Source organism: Mercurialis annua, linkage group LG8 (assembly GCF_937616625.2).
Source record: "Mercurialis annua linkage group LG8, ddMerAnnu1.2, whole genome shotgun sequence".
In the NCBI taxonomy this organism is placed as follows: Eukaryota; Viridiplantae; Streptophyta; class Magnoliopsida; order Malpighiales; family Euphorbiaceae; genus Mercurialis; species Mercurialis annua.
In genome coordinates this window covers 31,550,516-31,572,559 of record NC_065577.1, presented here as the reverse complement: position 1 = coordinate 31,572,559, position 22,044 = coordinate 31,550,516, and the positions used below count along the sequence as shown (strand labels likewise).

Here is a 22,044-nt window from a genome sequence, read left to right as displayed (position 1 = left end):
GAATTTCCAACCAGGAAATAGACCACAAGATCAATAAAACAATTTCAACAACTATGGAAATACACCTCAACATCCTCTAGGTTTCCAACAACTCCTAAGAGCAGCGGAAGAGTCACTTTCAAGCAAATTATTTAGAATGATGGATAAGAATGAAGAGTACTAACAACTCTTTGCCGGGCATCAATAAATGTGTAAGAATCAATCTGCAACTATTCATAATTTAGAGGTGCAACTTTCAAAAATGGCGAGTTTTTTCAAAGAAAAAATAATAGGGGATTAACTTAATAAGTGGAAAGGCTTTAAAGGAACTATATCTGGACACAATCGAAAAGGAATCGGTGAAAGAGCAATATGAAGGTGAGGATACACTTGGAGAGCCACAAGGCGAGGCACTTGGGGTTTCACAAGTTCAGGCAAGTGGAGAGGTGGAAACCACAAAACCTTATGTACCACCTTCACCATATTTTCCTAAGGTTTCATTTCCTCAAAGTTTAAAGAAACCCCAATATACATGGAAGTTTATAAGTTCTTAGATACTTTCATAAAACTTCAAGTGAACATAAGTTCAGAGGCTGCTTTGAATGAAATGCCCCACTATGCAAAGTTCTTGAAGGACATAATCACTAACAAGCGAAGTTGGGATGAGACGGGAGCCATTACTATGACGGAGAGTTGTTCTTCTATTATCTCAAGCAAGTTACAAACCAAACTCAAAGATTAAAGCAGTTTTACTATATCTTGTACTATTGGGAATATGCAACCTATCAATAGACACAATCTTTGCATAGACCACCGTTAGTTTTATTGATAATTTTAGTTCTTTGATTAGTATAAATATGTTGGAAGTAAATTTACATTTAAAATTTTAATACAATTCTGGATCTTATACTACTATATAAGCAAAGCTCCACCATGAGATTCACCATGGCATACAAATAACAATAAGTTGAAGAGTTTAACTACCTAAAGTTTACTCGAAGGTTCATGGCCGAAGGCTTCTTTTCCAGCTGGCAACGTCCTTAGTATATATTTTACACAAATGTTATCATATATGTGTATATATAACTAAATTAATAAAATCAAAATATAAATTTGATCGATTCGTCAATTTCCGAATTCTGACAATTATATATATAAAAAATGTCCAAGTGGCGAATAAAAATACAATTTAATATTTTATGTTATTTGTATCTGTAGAAATATTATTACAATTTTTTATAATAAAAAAATTATAGCTTAATGGTAAAAAAAACCCAAACCTTTACGACTTATTGCAATTATATCCAAACCTTTTAATTTTTGCAATAATATCCAAATTGCATTATTTTGTTGCAATAATATCCAAACTGCACTTTTTATGTGATTTTTTTGAGTTTTTTTTCCATTATTGGGACTTTAACTATATTATTATACATCAAAACATAATAATAGCCTAATATTTTAATTGAAAACAACAAGTTTAGCCATCAATTTGACTATTATTGCTACAAAAAATGCAATTTGGATATTATTACAAAAATAATAATAATACAATTTGGATATTATTGCAAAAATTAAAAGGTTTGGATATAATTGCAACAAGTCGTAAAGGTTTGAATTTTTTTTACCATTAGGCTAAAAATTATTTAATTTGGACACAATTTTTTTATACAAGATAGATAATATTTTAGATTTAATTATGAATCAATTATCATAATTACAAAATAAACGGCTAATTGCAAATTATTACACGAATTTTATCCTGACTTGCAATTACAACACGAACTTTAAAATTTTACAATAACCACATCAATTTTCATTTTTTTTAAAAATTGGTACACCGAACTAGAAAAACACTAACGTATTCAATATAATATACATCCACGTATTGTTACATGATTGGTCGGTGTACTAATTTACCAAAAAAATAAAAATTGGTACCAAGTTTCAAAATTCGTATTGTAATTGCAAATTAGAGTAAAGTTCGTATATTAATTTACAATTAACCCTAAAATAAGCGATTAAAATATATTTTATTTTATATACGGCATGAAAATAATTAGCATCCTTCGCAAAATAAAGAACATGACTGTTGAAATTATTTTAAAATAATATTCTTGTCAATTAAGTAACAATTATGAATAAATTATTCATAAAAAATAGTTATGATTTATGAGTAAATAAAATTATATCGTCCTATTTTATTATAATTTTATAATGTTGAACACAATAAATTATTTGAAATGGATTATATTATATTACTGACGAAATTCAATTCTACAGAGTAATATTATAAACCAAGTTTTGTGGAATTCACCCATGGAGGCGGACTTCGAAACTCGACAATGAATGATAAATCAAAGAATGAACTTTGATGAGAAGTGGATTAGATGGATATCCTCCTTCTTTAATTCTGCCCAACTTTATGTTATTTTGAATGGTAGCCCTACAGAGAATTTTTTCATGGGGAAAGGGATTCGCCACGGTGACCCAATCTCTCCAATGCTGTTTATTTTGGCTGTGGAGAGCTTGAAAGCTATTTTCACAAAAGCGATTAACTTGGGCTTATTATCGAGTGTTCACATTGATGGTCGAGAGGAACCTATTCTTATTTTGCAGTTTGCTGATGAAACTCTCCTTTTTGTTTCTAATGACCTTCGATTGAGAATCTTCTGCGCATTTTGAGATGTTTTGAGTTGATATCTGGGCTGAAAATCAACTATAACTAGTATTCTGTCATTGGTATCAACATTGACTCATCCTCTCTCTAGAGCTTTTGGCATTTTGGGTTGTAAAGTTGAAGAACTCCCGATTACATATTTGGGTCTTCTATTATCGGATAGGTCGGTTGGCATTAAACTGTGGGATCCAATCGTTGCCAATTTTTCTTGTCAGCTTTTAACATGGAGGGGAAATCTTTTATCTCCCGCTGGCAGGCTCACGCTTATTAAGTCTGTTCTCTATAGTCTTCCTGTCTATTATTTGGGTTCTTTGCGTATTCCGTGTTCTGTGGATGATTCTCTTAAGCGTATTATGAGAAGATTTCTCTGGAATGATAATGTTGACACCCGGGGATTCAGTAAAGTTGCTTGTGTTGATGTTTCTGTTCCTTTAAAAGATGGATGTCTTAATATTAATCCTTTGAGATCAAGGAAAATTTGCTTATTAATGAAATGGATGTGGAAATTGATAGTGTCTGATAGAAGCTATCTATGGTTTGTCGTTGTCTCGACTAGCTCTTCTTTAGATTCATGGTTTGATATTGAGTCAGCAAATACTCTCCACTTATCACATTTATAGAAAGAAATTTATCGTGTTTGTGTTAAAAATAAGAATGCATGGGATTTCTTTTTGAACTCAGTCTCAATGTCTGTGGGATATTGTACTCATATTCGCTTTTAGCGGGATAGATGTTTGAATGATCCTTTATACACGTTATTTCCTTCTCTTTTCCGCCTTAGCAGAAATAAAGAAGATTTCTTTGCTTCAGTTTATGACCAGAAGCTTCAAAATTTCGGAAATCTTTGTTGGAATAGAACACTTCAGATTGAAGAGCAGGGTCAACTCGCACGCCTGGAGAGTTTGCTTCCATAGGCTGTTGTTTTTCAACAGTGTTCATATTTGTTCCTTTTGCTGTAGAACAAGTCATTCACGATGACTTCCATGTCTAGCCTGCTTGCAGCAGCCACTGCTACTGTTCCAGTCAGTTTTTCTTTCTTGGCTCAAATTATTTGGAAGGAATTTCTCCCTCCTCATATCCAATTTTTCGTTTGGTTACTTGCTGGGGATCGTATTTCGTCAAACATGGATTTGGTAAGACGAGAAATTACACACTAGTATCAGTCTTGTTGCTTATTTTGTGATGATGATGAATCAACTCTCCATATAGTCCTTCATTGCATTTTTGCATGGAGATTTTGGAATCTTATTTTGGCTAATTGTCATGTTACTTAGGTTGCTCCATTTTTGATTAGAGGATTGTTTTTCTTTACTGGAATTCTTTAGCTTCACGTAGACATCGTATTATTTGGAAGCTTATTTGATACTTATGAGTTTGACATCTTTCAAAAGCGCAGAATAATCGAGTGTTTAATGACGATTGAGCAAATATTCATAATTTGGTTTTTCAATGCATTTGCAAGGCGGTAGATTTTCATCGAGCAAGAAACAAGAGCTTCCCCTACACCAGAAATGATATTTTTCGTTCATTAGATTTTTTCTGTAATAATGTTTAGATAATCTTTGGTGGTCTTCTTTTGCCGACCACGGATTTGTGGGCGTGCTAATCTAATTATCATTTATCCAAAAAAGGAACTTTTAAGACATTGCAATTAGTTTAATTTTTTAGACTTTAATATTAATCCCTTTTGATTTTTATGAGTTATTTGCAACATACGTTTCATTCCATCAAATTTGTCGCTATACGTCGGTTTAGTCCACTTAAATCACTACTAGAAAACTGCGTTTTAGCGACGAATTCAAAATCCGTCACTAAATTGTTTTTACCGACGAATTTAGTGAAGGTTTAAAATCCATCACTAAATTTGTCAAATAATTAGCGCGAGAAGTTTGACTTATTTTTAGTATAATAAGACTTTACCCTACTAAATATGATTGTTTTTTTTCTAACAATCGATAGTTTTTTAAAGGGTTAATTACATATAAAATCACCACCTTTACACGAAATTGCAAAAATAACACGACCTTTAAAACGTGGCAATTCAGGGCACCACCTTTCATTTCTTTTCAAAAATAACACGGACACATTTTTAGTGGCATTTTTGCTGACGTGGCGTGACACGTGGCACTCTCATCGGCTGTCCAAGTCAGCAAAATTTTATCAAAAAACGTGCCCATGTTGTTTTTGAAAAGAAATGAAAGGTGATGCCCTGAATTGACACGTTTTAAAGGTCGTGTTATTTTTAAAAATTCGTGTAAAGGTGGTGATTTTATATGTAATTAACCTTTTTTTAAAACATACATTCTAATATGTCAAGTTGTTGTTTTTTCTACACATCCTCCAGTTCTGAAGCATTTGTATAAATTGACTCCACTCCTGAGCATGGAGTTTACCTGCTTCAGAAGGATCTAGATCTGCAACGTGCACACTTTATTTACATAGTCAATTTTAGCAACAGATTTAAAATCCGTCCCTAAATTAGTGACAGATTTGGAATCTGTCGCTAAATACAGAGATCATCGACGGAGTTAATAATTATTTATTAAAAAAATATTTAAAAAAATATTAACTAATTTTAAATTTTAAAAAAAATATTTATTTTAAAAAATATATATTAAAAAAACATATTTATTTTAAAAAAGTTATTTTAAAACAAAATATTTTTAAAATTATTTTTATTTTTAAAAATAATTATTTAAAAAGAAAAATAAAAAAGTTTAAAAAAATATTTTTTAAAAAATATTGAAAAAAATAATTATTTATTTATATAAAAAAATAATTATTATAAAAAAAACCGGATTAATTGATCGCATTTCATAAGTTTAGGGACGAATTGACCTTTTGTCCAATAAAAGTATACATCAAGAGAGATGGAAAAGGACACAAATTTATTAGCCATACATTTTGGGTAGGAAAAACACATGCTGCACATTAATTAAAGCTTTACCTGTAAATTCATGCTCTTCCCATCCTTATATTCTCCATTTCTCTTTACCAAATTTACTTCTCTCTCAAACAAAACAATAATGGTCTCCGCAGCAGCTTCTCTTGCCTGTTACTATCATCTCTTCTTAGCCATTCTTGTCTTCCTAATCTCAGCCCTCGTTTTTGTGTTCTCTTGCAATACAAAATCTAAGCGCATAAACCTTCCTCCAGGACCACCCGGTTGGCCTATAGTTGGCAATCTTTTTCAAGTTGCTCGCTCTGGGAAACATTTCTTTCAATTTGTACAAGATTTAATTCCCATGTATGGTCCCATTTTTACTCTCAACATGGGAACTAGAACGCTTATTATCATCACTGATGCTAAACTAGTCCATGAAGCTTTTGTTGAAAGGGGTTCGGTTTTCGCAACCCGGCCACGCGAAAACCCTACGAGATCTGTCTTCAGCTGCAACAAGTTCACTGTCAATGCGGCGGTTTATGGACCGGTGTGGCGGTCGCTGAGGCGAAACATGGTTCAGAATATGCTGAGTTCAAGCAGGATTAAGGAGTTTCAGAGTGTAAGAGATAGTGCAATGGATAAATTTATTGATAGGGTTAGAATTGAGGGTGAGGCTAATGATGGAGCTGTTTGGGTACTGAAAAACGCAAGATTTGCGGTTTTTTGTATACTTTTAGCTATGTGTTTCGGACTCGAAATGGATGAAGATACAATCATCAAAATGGATCAAATTATGAAATCAGTTTTGATGGCTCTTGATCCAAGAATTGATGATTTTCTTCCCATTTTAAGTCCTTTTTTCTCTAAGCAAAGAAAACGTGTGTCTCAAGTTAGAAAAGAACAGCTTGATTTCATGATTCCTTTGATCGAAAAGCGAAGAAACGATCTACAAAACCTAGATTCAGACCCCAAATCAACCCCGTTGTCATATCTCGATACTCTTTTCGACCTAAAAATCGAAGGGCGAAAAGAACTATCAACCCCGACAGATCCAGAGCTCGTTACCCTTTGCTCAGAGTTCCTCAATGGTGGCACCGACACGACTGCCACCGCAGTCGAATGGGGAATCGCACAACTCATCGACAATCCTCATGTTCAAAAAAAGCTGTACAATGAAATTAAACAAACAGCCGGTGATCGAAAGGTGAATGAGAAGGATGTAGAGAAGATGGAGTATTTACAAGCAGTAGTAAAAGAGTTGCTACGTAAACACCCACCGACTTTTTTTCTACTAAGCCATGCAGTTAGTGAGCCAACAACGTTAGGGGGGTACGATGTGCCAACCGATACAAATATAGAAGTTTTTTCTCCAGCTATAGGGGAGGATCCAAAAATTTGGTCTGACCCGGAAAAATTCGATCCAGATCGGTTTGTTTCCGGTACTGAGGAAGCGGATATAACCGGAGTTAGCGGAGTAAAAATGACACCGTTTGGTGTAGGAAGGAGAATTTGCCCTGGTTTAGGGTTAGCAACTGTGCATTTGCATCTAATGATTGCAAGAATGGTACAAGAATTTGAATGGAGTGCTTATCCATCCGATAGCAATGTTGATTTTAGTGGAAAATTTGAGTTTACTGTGGTTATGAAGAGTACCCTTAGGGCTAAGATTAAGCCTAGGGATTAAGGGTGTGAAATTTAAACTAGTGGTAATATATTTATATATATAAAAAAATATAATATATTTGCTCTATATGATTATTCATATGATCCATATTGGACTACAAAGAATTTCGTGAGTATTGTTATTTCTAATGGAATGCTTTAAATATTCCATTTCTTTATTCTAGAACAAACTAATAATAATATTAAGTTCAAGAGTTCTAAACAATTCTTATTGTAGAATACAAATGATAATTGAATCCTAAGTTCCAAATATTTCACTTAATTAAAGGCAAAATGGACAGGCCCTTGTATTTTAGCATGATTTTGATGTTAGACCCTAAATTATTTTCTGTTCACCGTTTATCCATGCACTTTCAGCTTGGGGCCAGAGATCTGCCTCCCACAAGTGACCTACCCGGCTCGAGTGGGAATTAGTCTTACTGTAAAAAGTTTAGAGGTGCCGTCTTATAGTTGGGACCCGTTCAGGACATCTCATGTATCCTGTACCAAAAGAAAAAAAGTTAGTTTTATTTGCCTATGACGTAGCGGAAATAAAAATAAATCTGTAATCTACTGATTAATAAATTAATACCACAATTACGAAAATCATCAAAATTGAGCTAGTTAAAATAAATAACTCAAAAAAGGGATTACATAGAATAGTTTTGCAAAATAAAAGAATAAAATAGCATATACCGGTGAGGCACTTGAACAATTTCATACATCAATAATCCTAAAATATATCCAATATAATTCAATCCATGTATAGCTAATAACACATATTGCAATAAAAGAAAAGCACTGTCCAGCTTATTTTAATCTTTGAAGAACATAAAAGATAATCTGAATTAGGTAGGTACGTGAAAAGAAAGCTAACACTACAAAAAAGGATGTAAGGGGACGGAATTGGAGGACCAAAATAATTTAATTGTCCCCAAAAAATTGAATTCAATAAAATGGGGACTTCTAAAAAAATTGTCCCCAATTTTTCTATTACAACATTATAGGAGACCAATTTGACTATTCACTATGGAATGAAAACCTAAATAGAATAAGGGACCAAATTGACTATTTACTATGGATGAAAACCTAAATAGAATAGGGGACTGAATTGCTAAACTATCCAATTAGCTCACAAAAAGCGGCAATTTTAGAAAAAAAGAAAAAAATTGGCGGTATTTGGTTTGGTGTAAACTAGTGAAACATCGTACTTTTTAGTGTATACAAGTGATTCTCTAGGTCAAATTCTCATTGTGCAACACCAATTTTCAGAATTTTTTTATCAAATTCATGGTACGTTTGGTTTTACAATTGTATTAAACATGTTTCTATAACTCTTTAGAACTCAATTTCAATGCTCTTTTATAGAAGACAAAATTGGATTAAGCATTTGATTTGGATAATCAGTTCTATTTAAAGGGCACAATTAGATTTGGAAATCACTTTTTTTTTGCGAAATGAACATTGTGGGTTATCATCTTTGTAAGTTTATTTTTGCCCTAATTGATTTCTTTTTTGTTCTTTTCCTTTTAGGTTTTAGTTCTTCAATCATAATTGATCATGCTTGAAATAAGTACTTTTCTTTATATTTTTTTGATCTTAATTGTTATGTGTTATATCATATATTTAGGGATTGTGTTTTGTGTTGATTGCATCTGAAATTAAATTTGGCTTGTTGATTGATTGAGTGAATTGGCAACAAAATAGAACCCTAATTCTGCTACAAAATTCTACAGCAGAATTGGATTTCTAATTACGCATCAGAATTAGAAATCCAATTCTGCTGTAGAACAGAATTGAAAATCAGATTTCAAATTCTGCAGCAGAACTGGAAATCTGCTGCAGAATTATAAATCCAGTTATGATTTCTAATTCTGTTGCAGAATCCAATTTTGCTGCAGAATCCAATTCTGCAACAGAATTAGAAATCAGAATTTCAATTCTGTAGTAGAATTGGAACCAATTCTGCTGCATAATTGGAAATTCAATTCTGCAGAATTGAAAATCCATATAATCTATATTATGCTACTGCGGAATGAAAAAATTTATTTTATTTGGTTAAAAAGTATGATTTGGAGAGCCGATAAGTTAGGTAATGGTATTTAATTTATGTCTAGAAGTATATAATGACAATTGTCTTTATCCTTTTTTAAAAAAATATTAATAATATTAATTTTTTTTAATTTTGCTAACCAATATGATTTTAAAATAGTTCTAACTTGGATTTAATTACATAGCATATGGCTTCAGAAAAATGTTGGATGGAGATTGATAACCGTAAAGATTCAATCTATATTCAAGGAGTGGATGACTTTTTATCTTATGCATTTAATCATGCTTCTAATGAAAAAGTTATTCGATGTCCATGTATAAAGTGCAAAAATGTCAACTATAGGGAGAATTTTAAAGTTAGGTATCACTTGTTAAAGTTTGGAATTGTTAAAACTTATAGTTAGTGATATTTACATGGCGAGTCCTCAAATGAAGCCACATATATCAATGATGAACCAAATCTAAACGAAGATTCTTTCTTTGGTAATGAGATGATTAGATTGGTAGAAGATATTCATGTTCCTTCTAACCTCAACAATAATGGAGAATAAGGTTACAATTCTTCAAGTTCTAATAGAGTAGCTAATGAAGAAGAGCCTGAAGGATATGCTGCCAATTTTTACAATTTGCTAAGGGAAGCGAAAAACAAGTTGCATTTAGAATGCGAGCTATCGATATTGGCTGTTGTAGTTAAGTTGCTTCATTTAAAGAGCTTTCATAGATGGACTAACAAATCTTTTGATGAGTTAGTTAAGTTATTGAGGGAGATTATACCTAATGCAAAACAGACTATACCAGAGTCGTACAGTAGCGCTCGCAAATATATTTGTGCTCTAGGCCTTAATTATGAGAAGTATGATGTTTGCTTGAATCATTGTACCTTATATTGGGGATCATTTTCTAATGAAACTTCTTGTGGAGAATGCGGATTACCAAGATGGAAGTCATCTGAAGGGGGAGATAGCAGTAAACGAATGACGCATTAAGTGCTTAGGTATTTTCCTTTAAAACCTAGACTGCAAAGATTATTTATATCTAGTCAGATTGCCTCAAATATGTCTCGGCATAAAAATAAACGGTATTATGATAGTGACAAGGAGATAATGCGACATCCATCAGATAGTCTTTCTTGGAAAAAATTTGACGAGTTACACAGCTCATTTGCAAGTGATGCTCGCAATGTAAGGTTAGATTTAGCCACCGACGGTTTTCAGCCTTATGGGAATTTGAGCTCTCAACATAGCATTTGGCCTGTTATCGTAATACCCTATAATTAGATTGATACTTCTTTTTTATCTTTTAAAGTTGATTTTTTTAGTCTTTCAGCCAGTGCTTCTACTATAATCACACCATAAAATCCTTATATTTTGAACCAATAGAAAAAAGTGTCGCGGAAGCTTAACAATTATCACTAGCAAGTCACGTATTGTGCTAGATAGTTATATGGAAAATTCCTAGAATAGAATGGTAGGCTACAAGTGCACCATTTAAATACAAAACTCATTAGAAAAAATTTCACTCGATATAACTAATTTCACAATAAATAACTCCAGCTAACCTGAATATTAACTACTAAATAAACAGTAAAAAGAATGCCAGAATTTTAACGAGATTCAGCCAAAAGAACCGGCTTAAATTCTCGGGCACTATCCAAAATACTCCATTATTTATCTATAATAAAATACAAACTCTAGAGAGAAAGCAAACTGAATCTTTATGAGTAATAGGCTAGCTTGCTATAAAAATAGAAAGAACATAGGTTGGGGTAATTTAGAAGTGGGAAATTAGCCTATTTTTACAAATTTCCATCTAGGCGACTTTTCTCTCCCTACAGGCTTGGACTATCTTTAGTAATGTCTTCTGTTGCACTTTAAAGCGCCAAATCTCAAATTCTGAGAATACTAATCATATCCAAACAATGTTTGAATTTAATTAATGTCGCCACTTTCGTCAATATATTTGCAGGATTTTCCGTTGTTAAAATCTTCTTAAGTAGGACTCCACCTTCTTCGATAACCTTTCAGATAAAATGTTATCGGACATCAACGTGCTTCGTCCTTGCATGGTAAACTTGGTTCTTTATTAAGTGAATAGCACTTTGACTATCATAATTATCTCTACATGCTTATGTCAAACTCCCAATTCACCAAGCAACCCTTGAAGCCAAATCGCTTCTTTAACAGCCTTTGTAACTGCCATGTACTGTGCCTTTGTGGTAGAGAAGGAAACTATTGATTACAAAGTAGACTTCCAACTAATCAGCGTCTTTGCTAATGTAAACACATACCCTGTAGTTGATCGCCGCTAATCTAAGTAACCCGCATAATTTGAATCTCAGTATCCAATAACACTTTGACCATCTTTCTTGTACCGCTCGAATATTAAACCAACATCTACGGCCTTCAGAATATACCGCAAAATCCATTTTACAGCTCGCCAATGCTCCTTTCCAGGTGCATGCATGTATCTGCTCACGGCCCCAACTACATGAAAAATGTCGGGCCTTGTACACACCATAGCAAACATCAAACTGCCAACAACACTCGCATACAGAACCTTTGACGTATAATCTTTTTCCGCATCATTCTTTTGAGATAAAGAGTCACTCAGCTTCATGTGAGGAGCGAGTGGAGTACTAACAGGTTTTGATTGTTCATCCATACCAAAATGCTTTAGTACCTTTCTCAACTATTCCTTTTGAGACAAACAAAGTTTTCCTAAACTTCTATCTCTACTTATCTCCATACAGAGAATCCTCTTAGCTTCACCTAGATCCTTCATCTCAAACTCTTGACTGAGTTGAGCCTTCACTTTCTCAATTTCTTCTTTATTCCTTGAAGCTATCCACATATCATCAGCATAAATTAGAGGATATATGAAGGAACCATTGTAGCTTGCGTAAATACACACAATGATCATGTTTGCTTCTTGTGTACTTCTACCCTAACATAAACTTGTCAAATCACTTGTACCACTGCCTTGGTGATTGCTTCAATTCATATAACCACTTTTCAAGTTTACACACTAATTTCTCTTTACCGACAACCTTGAATCCCTCTAGCTGAGTCATGTAGATTTTCTCTTCTAAGTCTCCGTGTTAAAACGCCATTTTTACATCCATCTGGAATAGTTCCATATCCAGTTGTGCTACTAAGGCCAACAAGATTCTAATGTAGGAATGTCTAACAACTGGAGAAAAAACATCATTATAATCAATTCCCTTCTTCTGAGCATAGCCCTTAGCTACCAATCTTTCCTTATAGCGAATATCATCCTTGTCAGGAAATCCTTCTTTCTTTGCATATACACATTTGCATCCAATTGCTTTCTTTCCCTTCGGCAGACTCGCCAGTTTCCAAGTCTTATTTTTATGAAGAGATTGCATTTCTTCATGCATAACATTCTTCCACTTTTCTACTTCTGAACTTTGGACAACATCTCGATAAGTGGTAGGAAGCTCATCATTTGCAATTGAAGATGTGCATGCTACCAAATTAACATAGCAAGCGGGAGGTTTATTAGTCCGTTTACCCTCCCCTAATGCAATTGACTCATGTTGCTGTGGAGGTTCTTGGGTTTGAACCTCTTTTTCATCTGACTTCTCTGTTGTAGGATTTTCCATGTATCGTCTTTTATTCACTGGGTCAACAATTCTTTCAAACTCCACCTGTTTTAGAGTGTTCTCCACGTGCTGTGAAGTACCATCACTTTGTATGTTTTATGATGTTACCTTCTTCAACAGGGTAGACTCATGAAAGGTAACATCCCTGCTAAAGATTTTTTTTTCTCTCTAGACACCAAAGACGATAGCCTTTCACTCCTTGGATGATCCCCAAAAAAGTGACTGCTTTGCTCTTGGATCTAACTTTGATTCCTTTACGTGGTAGTATGCAGTGGAACCAAACACATGCAAAGAATCATAATCTTTAGCAGGTTCTCCATACCATTTTTCTATAGGTGTCTTTTAACCAATAACAGATGATGGTAAACGATTAATTAGGTGAGAAGCATATGTTACAGCCTCAGCCCAAAACTTTATGTCTAACCCAGCATTGGACAACATACCCCAAACTTTCTCCAGTATCGTTCGATTCATGCGTTCTTCCACCCCATTCTGTTGTGGTGTATGTCTAACTATGAAGTGTCAAACAATGCCTTCATCTTTGCAGATTATAATAAAAGGATCACTAGTATATTCTCCGCCATTGCCCGTTAGGAGACATTTGATCCTTCTACTGGTTTGAGTTTCCACCATCTTTTTCCAAGTTAGGAAAACTCCCAAAACCTCATCCTTCGACTTCATGTATACACCCAGACTCTGCGAGAGAAATTATCAACGAAGGTAACATAATAATGTTTGCCTCCCATTGACGCTGTTTTGGAAGGGGCCCACACATCAGAGTGAACATAATCCAAGATATCCTTGGTATTGTGGATTGCAGTGCCAAACTTCACCCTTGTCTGCTTACCCTTCACACAAAGCTCACATAAATCCAATTTGCAAGAACGTAGTCCCTTCAAAAATCCTTGAGTTACGAGAACCTTCAAATATTTTTCACTAGCATGCCCCAAACGCTTGTGCTATAGACTGATTTCTTCTTGATAACAATGTAGATGGAAAAATCTCAAAAAGAACCAAGTTGAGTATCCTCACCTCCATAACCGATATTACCCAAGGCGGTAAATAATGCAAACACCAAGGACCTAATCGGCCAACCGAGACGGACTTACCCAAGAATACGATATTATCTCAGAAGACCGAGCAAACTGCAGAAGTAAAAGGCTCGCTCGGCCAACCGGGCTGGACCCCTCAAAGCATAATAACCATCTTGGCATAACCGAGCAAGATTTGCGCCCTGATTACAACGACAAAGTCTGACATAATGTACTCTGACATCCCTAACATTCTCTACACAGACAAAGAGAATTACATCAGATATGTCGGCCCAGACAAAGAGGCAACAAAAAGGCATAGTATAAAAGACTTAGGAAAGGTAGGTAAAAAAAGGTTAATACTCTTTTCTCTCAAACTTTTAACTCCTTTCACTCCTCACTTCATTCTCTCACTAAAACAATTACTGACTTAACCGTCGGAGAGGTTTGCCGGAATCCCCTTTCGGCGTCCTTCTAACGGTTGCGTTGCGGATTTCAGGTACTCCCCTGAAGGCATATCCGTACCTAAGACGACCAGCTCAATCCACAAGTTATCATTTGGCGCTGTCTGTGGGAAAGAAAGTAAGAAAATTTCCCTTTTCTATCTCACTGAGGGGCAATAGAAAATGAGTAGAGTAGAAGATGATGATCCTCAGAAACAAACACTCAAGGCAACACCCCTGGGGATGGGCTCAATGCTTCTGCACGCAGAGGAACCGGCGATAGCTCGTCCTGTTCGGTAACAACCTCTAGGGGTGGTACCCACCTGGGCACAACATCTGGAGTTACTACTCACTACCCTTGGGGAATGCCCTTCTCGGGATCTATCTCATCGATCTCATTCGTCGCACCCACACCTCAGATGCCCCAAAATATTTCCCTACGACCTGGCATAGCGCTCACCAACCTAAAATTTCACCCTGGTGATTACTCCTAACCCTCTGGCTACAGCTGTAACCGAGAACCAAAACCCCACTCTTGGCCTAAATACAAGAATACATCGAGTTGCATAGTCGGCAACTAGCATTCCTCCAATAGGTCCAGTAGGGCCATACTCGACCTCCCGCTCAAACTACCTCCCGAGGAAACATCACCACACCCCATAAGTTCCAACAGCACCTCCTCATCCCTCTAAATTTTACCAAGGACAAACATTCCCCGATGATGCCACCCTGAACCAGTAAGAACACCAAATCCCAAGGAATGAATACATGAACCAGACTGGTCATAAAACACCCGATGAGGCAAGAAAAACGACAAAAAGAGTAGAAATCGAGGAGAGCGTACACAGCTCGGGTGCGGGGTCAGGCCATAAGAAAAATTTGGAGCAGGAAATAAGAAAAAGGGTGCGAATCGAGATGGAAATGTTCAAAAGGAGGGAACCAAAAAGCACAAGCTTTAAATATTAGAAACCCGTTGTCGGTGAAAATCTGAGATGAGCCTTTCCCCCTGAATTAAAACACCAAAGTTGGATGACTACAACGGAACAGGAGACCCCATCACCCACCTAAGTTGTTTTCAGGAGGTCATGATGGTACAAAGCCTATCCAAGGAAGCAGTATGCAAATTGTTCCCAACAAATCTAAAAAGACCAGCAGCTATATGGTACCAAAGTTTAAAGGAAGGATCCGTTTGAAGTTTCAACGAGTTGGCAAGGGCCTTCCGAACTCATTTTTCCCTGAGCATACAGCGCAAAAAGAAATTTAGTGACCTCAAGTTTTGCTACCTGAAATTGGGTGAAAGTTTGCAAAGTTTTATCGCTAGATTCAATGCCGAGGCAGTTGAAGTGGAAAATTTGAATGGTGATACCGTGATAGACGCAATGAAAGACAACACAACAATGAAAGCTTTCCGAGACAACCTGATAACAAATCCAGTACAAACATACTCCCAACTGATGGATCGGGCATGAAACTACATAAATTTAGATGAAGACCAACGGAGAAAAGCTGCTCACACGGCTGTACAACCCTACACACAAAGACCAACGTTCAGCCAGAATAACATGCAATACAAGTTCAGACTGAGAGAATCACGACAGCCCATACCTCCTTGGATAGAAACACACCGACCAATCAAAATAGAAAATCAAGCCTTCATTCCTCTGAACACATTAAGATCACATATCTTGATGTGGATCTAAAACAACAACGAGCCAGTCTGATACCTACCCAGGTTGCAATACGAGGGGGACATAAAGAAATACTGCCAATTTCATGACGGGCATGGAACTGTCACCGACGAATGTGGAAGTTTGAAAAAAGAAATCGAACGACTGGTGCAAGTGGATCGCCTAAAAGATTTCGTAGCACAGAGAAAAAGCTACAACTCGGGAGGAAATAACCGAGGAGAGAAAAGCAACAAAAGAGAAGAGGGGCCACCACCGAAGAGGTAAAATGTAGCAGGTGTAATTAACACAATAATATGGGGCATGGCAGACCCCGAGTACAAGCGTAGTCGGCGAAAAAGGCAAAAAAATGGTAATGAACATAGTAGAGGAAACACCTCTACATGATATTAGCTTCGACCCAGCAGATGGCAAAGGTGTAGACTTTCTACATCAGGATCCATTAGTAATCTCTGTTTAATAGAGAATCTTTGGGTAATGAGGCAGCTGGTAGACGAGGGGAGCTCGGTAAACCTTATTACAAAGGAAGCATATCTCGGAATAGGATGTTCAATACTTAATCTCAAACCGGTCAGAAGACCCTTAGTCGGCCTGGGAGGAGCACTAGTAAGAGCAGAAGATGTAGCTGAACTAACAATCGAGTTAGGAAAAGAGATAAGGACTCCAGATGGTGGCCTAGTCGACATTATTAAAAAATTCAAATCACTGTTAATGGTAGTCGACATGCCTTTCGCCTATAATATCATCCTCGGCAGACCGATGCTATACAGCAAAAGAGCGGTTACTTGTATCAAGTACCCAGCAATAAAAATCCCCACCTAGAAGGGCGTGGTGACAGTTATAGGGAGGCAAGATATAGCAAAAATGTGATATCTAGTGTCTATGAAGGGTGTGTCGAAAACACTAGCCACAAAAATAATGGAAATACCAGACTCGGATGAACAAAAATTGGCGCCTCATGGAAAGTTAGAAAAGGTGGACCTTGCAGGGGTAACTCGAAAATCGGTTATGATAGGGGCAGAATTACCACGAGCTATAAATAATGAGATAACCATCATGCTAGTAAAAAACAAGGTGGAATTCGTTAACACCCCAGGAGAGATAGAGGGGGTAGATCCGGCAATCATTTCACATAAGCTAAACTTGGACCCGACCTGCAAACCGGTGAAACAGAATAAAAGAGTTTTCGTAGTCGATAGGCAAATTGCTATCAAAGCCGATGTAGACAAACTATTGGCTGCTGGATTTATCAGAAGAGTATACTACCCGGAATGGTTATCAAATGTTGTGCTCATAAGAAAGCCAAATGGGAAGTGGAGATTGTGCATAAACTTCACAGATCTTAACTGAGCATGCCCTAAAGACAGCTACCCCCTAGCGAACATCGACTAGATAGTTGACTCAACCAGTGGCTACGAAGTCTACTCGTGCAGCGCAAGGGTACCAATAGATATCTATGCACAAAGACGATGAAGAAAAAACAAGTTTTGTAACCGATGAAGGGACATATTGCTACAAACAAATGCCTTTCAGTCTAAAAATGTTGGAGCCACACCAACAGTTGATGATTTTCGTGTTTAAGGACCGGATCATTCGTAACATGGAAGTGTATGTGGATGACATCATCGTCAAATTAAAAAAGGTATAGGACCATGCAAAAGATCTGGAAGAGGTGTTTGAAAAGTTCAAAGAGTACAAACTCAAGTTGAACCCGGATAAGTGCGCTTTCGGGGTGCCAGTAGGAAAATTCCTAGGTTACCTCATCTCTTAGAAAGGCATCGAAGTAATTCCAGAAAAAAACAAAAGCAATCATAGACATGAAAGCACCCAGAACCGCCAAAGAAGTTTAGAAATTCAATGGAAGAATCTCGGGTGATTCATGTCAAACTCAGCGAAGAGATGCCTCCCGTTCTTCAAAACTCTAAGACATGTAAAGAAATTTGAGTGGAATGAAGAATTCCAAAAGTCTTTTAATGAGCTCAAAAAATTCTTAAGCTCACCACCTCTCCTCAGTCGACCCGAGGCATGAGAAATTCTATACTTATACCTGAGTATCACCAATAGGACAGTAGCATCAGTGCTTGTCAAAAAAGAAGAGGGAGAGCAAAGACCGATATACTATACGAACAAGGTATTGAAGGGCCCCGAGCTCAGATATATCAAGATTGAGAAATTCACATTTGCACTTATTCTGACTCTGGACAAGCTGAAAAGGTATTTTCAAGCTCACACGGTGGTAGTCCGAACAAACCAACCACTCAAGAAATCCCTGGAAAGACCATAAACATCAGGTAGATTGATCAATTGGTCCATCATCTTAGGAGCATATGACATAAAATACAAGCCGAGCTCATCCATGAAGGCGCAAATCCTAGCAGACTTCGTCGCTGAAATAACAACACATGATCAACCCACAGAGGTCGATGGAGCCTCAAATATTGCGGGATCAGAGGTAGGGATGGTACTAAAAGAGCCACATTCCATCAAAATGCAACATTCAATCAATTTGAATTTCCCAGCTACAAACAATTCAGTAGAATATGAAGCGCTAATAGCAGGACTAAGAATGACAACGGTAGTCAAGGCTGAATGCCTCAAGGTCCAAAGTGACTCACAACTGGTGGTCAACCAAGTACTCGATTTATTTGAAGTAAAAGATCTCGACATGAGAAAGTATGTAGGCCGAGTTAAAAAGCTTCTAGCTAACATAACTAAAGACACCGAGAGATGGGAACTAGAACAGATCCCTAGAAAAGAGAACAAAGAAGCAGACATACTAGCCAAAGCCGGAGCATCAAATGAAACAATACCACGCATTACCTTCATTGGTTCAAAACTTCAGTAGCATTCAGAATCCAGAGGTGACATTCCTAATTAACCCACTGGATCAATAGATGGAGCACATAATATCATATATGGAAAATGGAAGTTTACCAGAAGATAAAAACACGACAAGTAAGGTCAAACGCCGAGCACCACACTTCTCATACCGAGATGGGATCTTGTATCAAAAATCATTTTCACACCCCTGGTCTAGATGCCTTACAGTGGAAGAAGGAAAATACGTCTTGACTGAGATGCATGAAGGCATGTGTGGTAGTCACATCTTCCACCTAGCCCTTTGCCGAAAAATAGTTTTGCAAGAATACTATTGGCCGACTCTGGCACAAGATGCTTCTGACCTGGTACAAAAGTGTGAAAAACGCCAGTAGCATCAAAATGTACACCACTAACTGACTTCTGAGCAAAGCCCTATAGTCAACCCATGGCCATTCAGCACGTGGGGAATTGACATAGTCGGCCCATTTCCAACAGCCAACAGGCAGAGAAGATTTTTAATAGTCGTGGTCGACCATTTTTCTAAATGGGTTGAAGTAGAAGCAGTTTCAACCATAACAGTATCCCGAGTATGAAATTTCCTGCGAAGAGAGATAATATGTCGCTTTGGCATACCAATAATCATAATTGATCTAAGGTTTACTTCGACGACTCATCCACAAACCAATGGGATGACTAAGGTCACTAATAAAACCATTGTGAACGGGCTAAAGAAACGACTAGACGAAGCAAAAGGCTGATGGGCAGACGAGCTGCACAGTGTTCTATGGTCATACAGAACCACTCCTAAAGCTGACACAAGAAGGACTTCGTACAGCTTAACTACGGGTGCGAAACAATGATAGCAGTAGAGATAAGCATGCCCACCATCCGAGTGCAGAATCCGTAAAACGGGGAAGCTCGTCCTTCTCCTTGACCATCTCAGCAAGCTCTTGTGTCAGCTTCTCAATTCAAGCATTATGCTCTTGGTCAGTTTTTCCCGATCATCAGAAGCCTGCTCAGCTAACTTTTCTTGATGCAAACGGGAACCCATCAATTGGATCAGCAGCTAAAACAACCGAGCAAACACATGTTCAAATAACGATAATAAAACTAAATAAACAAAACATATTCAAAAGTCGCAAACCTGAAAGGAAAAGCGGATAAATGTGTCAAGAAAATCTTTCGGATGAGTAGCGGCCAACGCATCCTGGTCATGACGCAAAGATACGATCTTCGCCAAACGAACCGCAGTGGTAAGGGAGTCCACGGTATCTTCCTCCGACTTATCCCTCAAATAGAGAGCAACAAGACGGAAAGTCAACTTCAACTCGGCCGCCTCAGCCTCACCGGCCTCCGCTATTATTTACTTTCTGTTTCTTCTTCACCGGAGAAGAACCTGCAGCTGTTTGGTAGCCACAGCAGAAGTGGGACCCAAACCAACCACGACGGAGGGATCATCTCGGTCGCTGGCCAGAATGGCATCATCTTTCTCAACCAACTCGTGAGTCTCACCTTCCCGAGACCGAGGAACTTTGTTTTTATCATAGCTCTTGCGCTTCACGGTCTTCAACAAAGGCGGAACCGATGCCAGCAGTTTAGCCACAATAATAGTCATAGGCTGATTCCCAACAGCCTTACTACCATAAGCACCAACCTTGGTGGCCGAAGCAGTTTTAACTGTCCCATCACCATTCTTCCTCCGAGCAGCAGAAAAAGCAGCCATGTTAAACACTGCAAGAAACATAAAGCGAGAAATCACATAAGCAGAAATTCAAAATAAAAATATATAACATAAATAACAAAAATTCAAAACCGAGAACAACCTTCCCGTTTCAGATCGAATTTAGCAAGGGGCAGTTTAGGAATAAAGGTGTAGGTGTTAATAGGACAAGTCGTCTTCAGAACGTCCTGGAGAAGCTTATGACTCTTAGCACCCTCGGCATCCCACCTCAAAAGGGTAATAGGAGAGATACACAAACAGCGCTTAGGAAGGTCGGCAAAGGCAGTAGGATGCCGAATCCGGAACCAGTCTTCCCTAAACCTCTTAACCAAGGTAGAAACCTTATTAACCACATGCCTAGGCTCATACTTTTGTATTTTAAAAGAAGAGAAATCATGATAACTACCGAAGAGATGATCGTACATACTGGCAAAAAGCTCCACTGAGAAAGGAATTTTATGCTGCCGACACAACTTCCTAAGACACAGAATATGCCTAACCCCGTTCGGGTGAAACTGACTAAGGGGCATATTATAAAACTTATGATAAGCCACTAAGTCGGCTGGAAAAGGAATGAGAACACCCGAATGAAGGTGTTCTACACTTATTACTACATAATCCGGATCAACCGGATGGTTTATGGTTTAATCGGGGGGAGACAACTCTAAGGAATACCCCTCTCGTAACCTATACTGTGAAACAAGGTAATCTATGTATTTCTGGTTAAGCTCGGAGAAGGTAGTTTCCATCCTAACCTTGCGATTTGCAGGTGTCGTACTACTCTAGGCTTTATTCGTCTTGGCCGAACATAGGAGGTCGCCTTCGAGCAACCGACCTCCCCGGTCCTTTTATTTTTCCCAGGAAAATCAACAAAATCTTCCTCTTTATTTTGCTCGGCCGATTTAGCGTAATCGGCCCCAGAATTCTCCTCGGAATGATTAAAATCTTATGTATCCTCACTGTCAACATACACATCCTCATCCACGTTCTAGGAATCCTCCATAGATGACATTATTCCATAGATATCAAAAACAACTATATATAAATCACCCAACCCAACTACACAAACCTAAAACATAAAAAACCCTAGAACACGAAGAACAAACAGAAAAAAGTAGAAAAGACAACAAGAAAAAAGATCAAAACACAAGAAAAAGAAGAACTTACTGATGAATCTTCAAATTAGAAAATCAAATCTCCTGAGCAAGCAAAGAAAAGATGAGAGCAAAGAAAGAAAAATTAAATAAATGAAAAAAAGGAGGGTTTATATAGAAACCGAAATGGGGCAGCTGAAATGACGCCTCAATAAATATGATAGTGGGGAACAAATGTCAAAAGGCAGCAGTAAATGAAGGACACGTGTCACAAAACATATAAAACAAATAAGAAACTCAAAAGTCACAACAGGAAAACCGATCAGGAAATATCGATCAAGCAAAAACTGAACAAAATCAAGAAAGCGAGCA

At 37.1% G+C, this 22,044-nt stretch overlaps 3 protein-coding genes across 3 annotated transcripts; all 3 read left to right on the top strand.

Moving 5' to 3' along the window:
• The first annotated feature begins 2,343 nt into the window (after positions 1–2,343).
• On the top strand, positions 2,344–3,573 carry LOC126661897 (uncharacterized). Its single transcript, XM_050355779.1, has 3 exons — positions 2,344–2,597; positions 2,709–3,245; positions 3,390–3,573. Exons 1-3 carry the CDS (start codon positions 2,344–2,346, stop codon positions 3,571–3,573), a joined length of 975 nt encoding a protein of 324 aa, XP_050211736.1.
• A 2,061-nt stretch (positions 3,574–5,634) lies between these two features.
• Positions 5,635–7,293, top strand: LOC126661374 (cytochrome P450 77A3-like). Its single transcript, XM_050355206.2, has one exon. It carries the CDS (start codon positions 5,686–5,688, stop codon positions 7,225–7,227), a length of 1,542 nt encoding a protein of 513 aa, XP_050211163.1. The 5' UTR covers positions 5,635–5,685; the 3' UTR covers positions 7,228–7,293.
• Positions 7,294–18,394: 11,101 nt separating this feature from the next.
• On the top strand, positions 18,395–18,883 carry LOC126661896 (uncharacterized). The gene has a single exon (XM_050355777.1). The coding sequence runs from the start codon at positions 18,395–18,397 to the stop codon at positions 18,881–18,883; it is 489 nt and encodes a 162-aa protein (XP_050211734.1).
• Positions 18,884–22,044: the final 3,161 nt, after the last annotated feature.

What these genes read in the sequence shown, in the direction of transcription:
- LOC126661897 (XM_050355779.1), top strand. Translation starts at nt 2,344, where the DNA reads ATGAACTTTGATGAGAAGTGGATTAGATGGATATCCTCCTTCTTTAAT. An exon ending in GAACCTATTCTTATTTTGCA is followed by an intron (nt 2,598 to 2,708) that starts GTTTGCTGATGA and finishes AACTATAACTAG; the next exon opens with TATTCTGTCATTGGTATCAA. An exon ending in GATTCATGGTTTGATATTGA is followed by an intron (nt 3,246 to 3,389) that starts GTCAGCAAATAC and finishes TTAGCGGGATAG; the next exon opens with ATGTTTGAATGATCCTTTAT.
- LOC126661374 (XM_050355206.2), top strand. Translation starts at nt 5,686, where the DNA reads ATGGTCTCCGCAGCAGCTTCTCTTGCCTGTTACTATCATCTCTTCTTA.
- LOC126661896 (XM_050355777.1), top strand. Translation starts at nt 18,395, where the DNA reads ATGAAGGCGCAAATCCTAGCAGACTTCGTCGCTGAAATAACAACACAT.